The sequence below is a fragment of the Mustela nivalis genome (assembly GCF_964662115.1).
Source record: "Mustela nivalis genome assembly, chromosome: 10".
Classification (NCBI taxonomy): Eukaryota; Metazoa; Chordata; class Mammalia; order Carnivora; family Mustelidae; genus Mustela; species Mustela nivalis.
The window spans coordinates 79,848,006-79,857,825 of NC_139029.1; the positions used below are offsets into that span (position 1 = coordinate 79,848,006).

The 9,820-nt window shown below is 32.8% G+C and overlaps 1 protein-coding gene across 4 annotated transcripts in view; it reads left to right on the forward strand.

The window, feature by feature from the left end:
* The window catches only part of PTBP2 (polypyrimidine tract binding protein 2), an 85,896-nt gene extending 76,358 nt beyond the window's left edge, over positions 1-9,538 (forward strand). Inside the window, exons 9-14 of one of the 4 annotated variants that reach the window (XM_082686470.1) lie at positions 471-625; positions 2,109-2,142; positions 2,560-2,652; positions 7,460-7,676; positions 7,778-7,855; positions 8,029-9,538. In XM_082686470.1, the coding sequence (XP_082542596.1) occupies positions 471-625; positions 2,109-2,142; positions 2,560-2,652; positions 7,460-7,676; positions 7,778-7,855; positions 8,029-8,161 (710 nt within the window). In that variant the 3' untranslated portion in view covers positions 8,162-9,538. The remainder of the gene's footprint in view (positions 1-470; positions 626-2,108; positions 2,143-2,559; positions 2,653-7,459; positions 7,677-7,777; positions 7,856-8,028) is intronic. The other 3 variants (XM_082686471.1, XM_082686472.1, XM_082686473.1) reach the window with 3 other exon arrangements.
* The last annotated feature ends 282 nt before the right edge of the window (positions 9,539-9,820 follow it).

A 9,820-nucleotide genomic window follows, 5' to 3' on the forward strand; every position in this document is an offset into this window, starting at 1 on the left:
ATGTCCCCAAGAACTGAAGAACTTATTATATTTGTTTCATAAGCTGTAATCACATGTGAATTTATGAAGAGGATAGCATTTGTATAGTATGTTGAGTTATTGTTGAAGATATTTATTTTAGATGTGCCTACTCGGTATAAACCATGGAAGTGAATTTTTCAGGTTTCTGACTTAGAAATATCATATTCTTTATGCTTTGTTTGCTTTTCCATAGGAAATGGAATATTGTGTATTTAATTTTTTAGCATACTACAGGTATGTACCTTAGCCCTAATATTTAATGATTTCATTGAAACCAATTAATTTTCTCTGCTACATTATTAGCAAACCATTTTTCTAAATGTTATAAAAATTAACTTTCAGGAACCATTTGGAATGGTCAGCCCTAAGCCACGCAGCCATCGTGCTTAAATTGGTTTTTGTAAACGACTTGTGTGTGTTTCGTAAAATATGCTTTATTTTAAAATTAGGGCTTCCTGTTGCAGCTGTTCCAGGAGCTCTGAGTCCTTTGGCTATTCCAAATGCTGCTGCAGCAGCTGCTGCAGCTGCTGCTGGCCGAGTGGGTATGCCTGGAGTCTCAGCTGGTGGCAATACAGTCCTGTTGGTTAGCAATTTAAATGAAGAGGTTAGTAAAATAATTTTCTAATGTTCATTTTTTAACTCCATTTCATTTGTGAAAGTTTCTCATGTTTATTTCATTTTGCACTTGCCTTTCTTTTTATGTACATTCATTAGTCAAAGTATTTTCTGTATGTTTCTACTTCTGAATAAAATCTATGTATTTGTTTAGGTAATATTTCCTTAGACAGTCATATCTATCTATCTATCTATATATATATAATTACTATTATTATTATTATTATTATTATTATTATTTTTAACCTAACTACCTATTTTTCCTAAGAAAAATATGGTGAAGTACTATAGTATTGCTTTTTCTTTTTGTTGTTCTCAAAGGCAAATGTGATCTAATTTGCAGATTTAACTGTAAAACAATTTTGTTCTTTGCCTTTTCTAATTATTTGCTTGTTCATTTCATGCTTATGTGTCATTGCATTTTTTTAAATCTTATTTTATGTGAACTACTCTAATACATTTTTCTTTGAAGGTTCTTCCAAAGATCTTGACGAGGCAATCTTCCAGTCTTTCTTAGTAATTTTTTCTTTGCAGTTATTAGTCATTGTCTTCTAAAAATAATTTTCAACTTTATCCCCCCCTCCCCCGTTAAATAAAATTTATTGCTGAGTTATTTTCTTTAGTTGTACATTTTATGTCTGGTATATTTTATTTTGATTGCTATGAAAGCTGGTATGAAATGTGGGAAGCTCAATGTATCAGTTTACAATGTCCAATTTTAATATTTGTTTCATTTTTAATTGGCCTCTGTTAATACGAACATTAAGCTTATTTTATCATTTAATACTGTTGTCATTCACAGTTCTGCATGCTAAAATGTTTGAATCAGAGTGCCTTTGTTTTTCTTTTAAGAATTTTGCCTGCATTTCATAACCAGCCATGCTTATGCAGTTAAAGTTCAAAGTTTAAAATTCCTGTGCATGCTTTCCTTCCCTATGTTGAGATGAAATGCTGTAATTTACTCTTTGATATAGATGTACTTTACCCATATTTGTCTTGGATGACTACATTTTACTCAGTTTTTCTTGTACAGTACATAAACCAACCATTTTCTGACCAAATTCCTGCATTTCCTATGTACTGACCTATATTTTATTTTTTTTTTGTTCCCCAATTCCTTATTTTTTTCTTCTGCATTGCTGTTTCCCTTCCCCATTTCATCCTTTCCCCTGTGTGTTCACCTTCCCTTTCCTTGTCTTTTCCCAAATGCCCATACCCTTCCCTGTCTTATCCTTTATTTTCCTTGTCCTTGTCTTCATTCCCTGTCTCCATTCCCTATGTTCATGCTTCTGTGCTTGAACAAATGTTCCTCGGACCAACTTGCCCCAATTAACCGCCTTGAACCATGATCCATGACCACCTCACCATTCTGCGGGAACCACCCTTCGTTATGGATGATCTGTTCATCTCCGCTCTTCCTCGACTCTTCTCTCTTCTTGTCTTACGCTGCTTGCTCTTCTCTCCTTCTAAAGATGGTTACGCCCCAAAGTCTGTTTACCCTCTTCGGTATGTTATTGTTAGCACTATACTTTTATTATTGATTTGATTTTTGTTTCACCTTAATTCTTATTTGTAGCTAGCACTTTGGCTTAAAGTTGAATAGTAAATCTTTTGCTATTTTTCTTTGCTATTTAAAACTCTCCATAGACACAAAATTTGTTTTAATGCATGCTGATTTATTTTGCATGGTCTTTAATTTAATATCATTCACATAGCTTTGAGGGTTTATCAAAAATTATTCTTTTCAAAATTCACTGTTCAAAATCTTGATCTTCTTTATTCATTTGTGAGAATGATGAGTTTGAATGAGTGATCATGTTGATGTCTGAATGTTTCATTAATATGTCAGAAAGATAATCTTCAGCTGACTTGCATGTAAAATTAATTCCATTTTTGGATTACCTCTCTGTGGCTCCAAAAAAGGTGTTTATGGAGATGTGCAGCGTGTGAAGATTTTATACAATAAGAAAGACAGTGCTCTGATACAGATGGCTGATGGAAACCAATCACAACTTGGTAAGATTAAACTGTGTGTTAGCTATACATCTTCAAATCTGAATCTGTTAATAAAAACAAACCCCTTTATGGAAGTAGAAAATCATTCTTTTTTATAGCTGAGCTCAAAATGTCATGTTAATTTTCTTATTTTAATGTATTTATACATGATGAACATGTTTGCATATTCTGCTGTCCTCTTACCAATCCTTAAGTACAATCTAATGGAAAAAGGTTTGGAGTCCAAAATTGCAGTAACAGTAATAATGATACTACTTACATTAAAGATCTTTAGTATTTTTCTTTCCTGGTTACTCTCTATAATAGAAGTTAAGTGTTCATATAATCTATGGAATCCTGATTTTAATTATTCTAAGTATTTGTCTAAACTTAGTAACGGAGAGAGTCACATGTAAAATGTATTTTAGAGATACTGGGTTTTTACAAAATGAAAAACTTGTGCCACGTATACCATTGGTAATCCCTTTTGGAATTTTAAAATGTACTTGAGTCAAATTACACATATATTCTCTACTTAAGTAAATAATTAATGTTTCATTTGTCTTTATATACAAAGTCAGATCACATGAATCTGGAATACAACTGCATATTCACAGTGAGCTAAGACTGTAAATATCATGTTCTTATAATTCTGTTCATTGAGATTCAGGGATGATGATGCCTCACATTGCTTGTTTTCACATTGTTAATTCTGAAATTTGTCATTTTTCATGTGAGGGCTATGTATTTTTGCTCTTAGCACCCAGTTAAACTCATAAACTTGAACAGTGTGATATATTTGGCCTTTGGTAGCAGATAGAAAAGTAAGTTTGAATTTCATTATTTCCTACCAGCTATCATGGTAGCTCAGACAACATGTAAAACTATACATCTGGCTCTCTACTTTTTAAAATGGAGATATCCATCTTCAGTGAAAGATTTATAAAAGTGCTAATCATGTCCTAGATGCCTAATAAATGTTTCTTCTGCTGTGTGTATGTCTGTGCTCTGGTAGGGGTAGTCATGGCCATTTGTAAGTAACATTTTACAAAGCATTAAAGCTTTCTCAGATGTTTCATTTTTTCCATCACTGTGTGAGCTGTGGGTGGCATTACCCTTCATATAAAGGATATATAGGCATCATGGTTGAGAAGTACCTGATGTAGAATTTAACCAAACTCTTCTGGATATTTTTTATATAAGGACTATTTTATATAAGTTGCATTTTAATTTTTACTATAATTGTATTAGTTTGTTTGGGCTGCTAAAACAAAATATCACAGATTGAGTGACTGAAACAACAGAAACTTGTGCCAGCAGATTGTTTCTAAGGGCTTTCTTCCTGGCTTGCAGTTGATTTACTTCTTCGTGTGTCCTCACATGGACTTTGAGCTCACTGGGTTTTTCTCCCTCTTATAAGGACACTGATCTAACTGAATGAGGACCTCATCCTTATGACCTCATTTAACTTTCAAAGTCCCTGTCTTCTGGGATTAGAGCTTCAGTATATGACTTTTGGGAGAATACAATTCAGTGCATAACAGTACTTAGCATTTGTAAATCTTTTATGCCTGCTTCTTTTAAGGCCTTTTTAACAAAGCTTTGACAAATTGTATTTTTTGAACTATATGTAATAGTAAATATATTTCTCATTGCTAGATTTTGCTTTTCCAAAGTAGATGACCATAAATATATGTTACTCACACCATTAATACCTTTATGTTGAAAAAAATTAGTGAGAATTTTAAAAATTTAATATGCTTTATTTCTGGGCACTGTTCTCCTTTTGGTTTTCATAGGACTCTATTTGGGAGTACAACATGAAGGAGTACTCTTTGAACTTTAGTAGAAGAATTTTAACAGAATACCATTTAAGGATAACATATACAAATTATTCTTAAAACATCGAATTTAAGAAAACACTAAAATAGGCATGGTAGAATGTTTATTTAAAAAATTCTTCTCCCAATGTTTGCAAATTTTTAAATGTTTTAATGTTTGCAAATCTTTAGACTGTGGTCTCAAGTGATTTAACATGGCCTCTAAGGTTTGCAACAATCTCATTCACATTTAAACACTACCATCTTTTAATTCTCTGTATTTCTCTCCTACTACTTCCTAAGCATAAAAAAAATCTACTTATATCATGAAACAATATTTCCAAGTGGTATGACACAATTACCTTAACAGAATTATACATATATAGATTTATGCATTTGTTTTTTAAGTGCATATGGGAATATTTACAAAAGCAGGCTTCAGTAAAGCAAAGAATAAGTATCCTGTAGACCCTATTCTCTGTTGCTCAATTTAGAGTTTATAACAAAAAGATATATTTAGAATTTCTCAATTAAAGTACTATACAAAGTAGATATGTATAGTACAGTGAAAGTGGTGTTTTTTTTTTTTTTTATAAACATATATTTTTATCCCCAGGGGTACAGGTCTGTGAATCACCAGGTTTAAACACTTCACAGCACTCACCAAAGCACATACCCTCCCCAATGTCCATAATCCCACCCCCTTCTCCCAAACCCCCTCCCCCCAGCAACCCTCAGTTTGTTTTGTGAGATTAAGAGTCACTTATGGTTTGTCTCCCTCCCAATTCCATCTTGTTTCATTGATTCTTCTTCTACCCACTTAAGCCCCCATGTTGCATCACCACTTCCTCATATCAGGGAGATCATATGATAGTTGTCTTTCTCTGCTTGACTTATTTCGCTAAGCATGATACGCTCTAGTTCCATCCATGTTGTCGCAAATGGCAAGATTTCATTTCTTTTGATGGCTGCATAGTATTTCATTGTGTATATATACCACATCTTCTTGATCTCCATGGTAGCCAAACTATGGAAAGAACCTAGATGTCCATCAACAGATGAATGGATCAAGAAAGTGGTGTTTTAACAGGAAGTTAACTTTATATGTTGGTATAAACCCAAGGAAAGGAGATGATGATAATAGACAAGACTAGAAATCATTGGTATAAAAGACAGTTGAGAGAAAAAAAAAAGCTGGGTTTTTGAGTAGTTAATAAAATAGAGAAGTAGATGTTGAGATTCATTTTTTTAAAAATGAGAGACAACACAAACAATACTTTGAATTATAAAGGAGATACTTACTGATAAACTTCAGTTCCACATTTTATAAACTCCTGTATAAAAATCTATAAATTTTTTTAACCATCTCTTGAATTTGTTTTTAATATCTTCTTCAGAGATTAAGGGAAAAGTAAAAGATTATTTTCCACTGAAAGTACCATTTCCACTGTGCAACATTGGCCATTTCCTCCTCTATCATTGATTGCTTTGCCCATTTACCCCATATTTATTATAACCGATTTCAAGGTAGAATCCTGTTATTTAAACTGGATTCAGCTTAAATTAGTAATTCAAGTAATCTGCTTTTTGTTTAATAATTATTATTGTGCCTCAGTTTTTGACAAGCTTCTTTTTTAAAAATACTTAAAAACCATGATGCTTGACTCCTCATCTTCAGCCCTCATCCACTTGAGATTACTGACTAGAATACCTCTCACTACCTGACTACTTCCAGAGTTAGCTCTTTGGTTATTTTGCTTTATTTAAATCCCAGTTCTCTTATCATCCATCTCCTCTTCGTACAGGTACATAGTAGAAGTACTGCGCCTAGGAGTTTATTGTTTTCTTATTTCTGCCCTTCATTATATCAAAACTCAGCTGTTTGTGCAGTCTTTTCATAACTTTTCAAAGCTGAACTAAGACAGCTTTCTTTATAACAGCCTTAATCTACTTCTTTAAACCACTTTATACCCTAGATTCATTCCTTAAAACACATTTGTGTAAGCTAATAGCAGTTTATCATAAGCAACAGAATGATAGAACTTTAAAAGTGTTTTGCAATTCAAATTAATTTTAATAGTTTTATGTACCATCTCTATGAATAATGATTTTATAAGTGAAAATTAAAAGTATGTGAAATGCAGTGGAACTAGTGAGAAAATTCGGGACTCAGATGATTTTAGATGATTGGGAAATTGTTATACATAGAACAGCATACACACAGGGCTAAAGGTGAGAAAAACGAGCATGTCAAGGAGATAGGTTTTATATAGCTGAAGCTTAAAGTGCAAAGAAGTATAGTACTAAAAAACCACAAGTTCCATGAGGGGTAGGATGGTTTTGTCTTACACTTGATTATCAGTACTAACAAAGTAGTGGGTATTGTTTTACATCATCAGGAAATATGTTCAAAGAGGCTGAGGAGATTTCATTCTTTAATATGGCTTATACCTTTCCTAGTGTGACCTTAAGGATTTTAAGCAGGTAATGACATCAGATTTGTAATTTATAGAGTTCATCTAGCTACTGTATAATAGAATGGGTTGGAGAAAAGTAGAAAAAATCCAACAGGAAGATAAATTAGGAGACTGAGTTATACAGATCAAAACATTGTGACAGTGAAAAGTGGAGAATAGAGAGATGAATTGAGGGATAATTAGGAAGAAGGGTATTCTAGGACTTGGCAATTAGGTTGTGGGGCAGAAGGGAGAAAAAGTTATAGATGAGTACGAAGTTTTCTTCTGCAGCAACTAAGTATATGACTTATCAGCAGGATTGGCAAGGAAGAGAGAGATTCATAATCAGGATTTTCATCCTATGACAGAAAACTGGCTTTTTTGCCTGAATGCTTGTCTAGTGCAAATAAATTTAAATCATCTTGTCACCAAGGGCTGTTGTAAACTTAAGATTTATTTTAAAAATCATAGAATTCAGTTATTTCTGCTATTCTAAAGAATTCTTTTTGCTTTTGGACTTTGTTTTTTAATAAGCGTTTTTTCTTTTTACAGCCATGAACCATCTTAATGGACAGAAAATGTATGGCAAAATTATTCGTGTTACTCTGTCTAAACATCAGACTGTACAACTACCTCGAGAGGGACTTGATGATCAAGGGCTAACAAAGGATTTTGGTAATTCCCCATTGCATCGTTTTAAGAAACCTGGATCCAAAAATTTTCAGAACATTTTTCCTCCTTCTGCAACCCTTCACCTATCCAATATTCCGTAAGTATGAAACTTGTAGTTTTTTAAGGGAGTACATTTTAAGAGTAAAACATAAAATGTATTATTAATCTTTACCCTTTTTTTCCATCCTGTTTTCCTAGTCCTTCAGTAGCAGAAGAGGATCTGCGAACACTGTTTGCTAACACTGGGGGCACTGTGAAAGCATTTAAGTTTTTTCAGTAAGCAAGCTTTCTTGTCTTTAAATTAGTGACTTCATATAAGTAAAAAACTGTCTTCATAGTAATTTTTACCCTTTATGTTTATGGAAATTGATTCTAGAATGGGTAAAAATTCAAGTATGTAAGCCCTTCCTAATTTTTATGAAGTATCTAATTTCATAATTTTGTTTCAGAAGAGATCACAAAATGGCTCTTCTTCAGATGGCAACAGTGGAAGAAGCTATCCAGGCCTTGATTGATCTTCATAATTACAACCTTGGTGAAAACCATCATCTGAGAGTGTCTTTCTCTAAGTCAACAATTTAAAAAGGGGGAGGTGAAGCTTGAGGGTATATCACATTGTTTGGTGTCATCACCTATTGACTGTTCAGAAAAGTGGGGACCAGAGTTTGATTTTTTTGTTGTTGTTTCCTTTTTGTTTTCCCCATGCTGTTATCATTCCTTGGTTATAAAAATGAAATGGCATACGTAAAGGCAGAGTTGTTAACTGCTGTATTTCATCTGTTCTATAGGGAGGCCATTTTTATTGTCTGTTTATGATTTTAGTTTATAGTTTAATTATACTTTCCTTTTTCAACTTAGTTGACATACGTGCCTTAAAAAGGAAAACTAGTGTTGCTATTGTGCATTTACTAGGAAAAAGGAATTGGTTGTCTAGGGCACATTGTTATATGGGAATTACAATATGTTTAGGCAGGGGTGTGTAAAAAGGTTAAGTTTTTGTTTCTCCTGCTTGGAACTTATTTTGAATTATTGACTTGTCACATTTCTTTCTATTTAATCAAATAAGATACATGATACTGAAAGAATTAAAGCAGCATTTTTTTTAGTTTTTACTACCTTAGGCTTTATTGCTTTAAAAAAACATTGGCCTTTTGTATCTCACAATTCTGGTCTAGATTCAGTTATGAATGTAGGCATTAGTTAAAATTAACAAGATGCAGAGTATTAATTTCTTAAGACAACAAAGTGATTTCTGTAAGTTTGAGCCCTATGTGGAAAGCATTGTGGAATCTTAACCTTTTTGTACACACTCTTGTGGGACGTATCATATAAATGTCAGCACTAAGTAATGTCTTGTTTGTGGCTGAATATTTTTCGTAGATGTTTTTGAAGTTGACATGACTTACGTGCATTTAAATATATATTGCCATCCTTAGTTTGTAATTAAGATTTGGAATATGGTTGTGGATTTCTGAGCATGTGCAGACTGGTCTAGCTAGTTCAGGAACTGGTGCATGTATTTTTCAAAGATAAAGAAAGTGTACTGCGAAAATTTGCAGGAAGATTAATTTTGTGGCAGTTTTCTAAAACTGACAACCAGGTGGGACCAAAGTTTATGTGCCTTTAGTCTTAATTTACCTTGCATTGTAATATTCAGTTTTAATAAATCTTCAAAATATTTTGTATTTAGGAATAGATCTGACTTTAATAAAAACATGGCTCAGAATCTACAGGTCAAATTAATTTGAACAGTTCTTGTCAATCTGAATTGTTGATTCTGTTTAAATGACCAATACTTTTTGAAATTGATGTACTTAGTTTCAAGATTCATAGATTCTGTTATCTATGTAGACAGAATGGTCATGTATATTTTCTATTAGTTGAGTTTTTACATCTTTAGAAATGTAAAATTCAGTATAGTTTGAAAGTGGCACAATTAAAAATTAATTTTCTAACAAAGTTGGGAGGTTTGATGGTTGTTTAATTTCCTTTTGTGTGTACTCTGCTTACCTCTGTAGCATGCTCAATAAACACTTCTGTAGCTCTGTATTCACCTTTTCTGTCTTTCTCTGCTGCCTTTTCTCTCTCCTCTTCTTTGTTTTTCACTCCACTGTGCTTCTGAATTCATGTTTATTCTCTGCCAGGGTGGGAAAGGAGTAATACTATTACAATTATATGGCTTTATACCATAAATAAATCTAGATGCTGTGAAAATATACCAGCTGGTTTTCTTTTTAATTT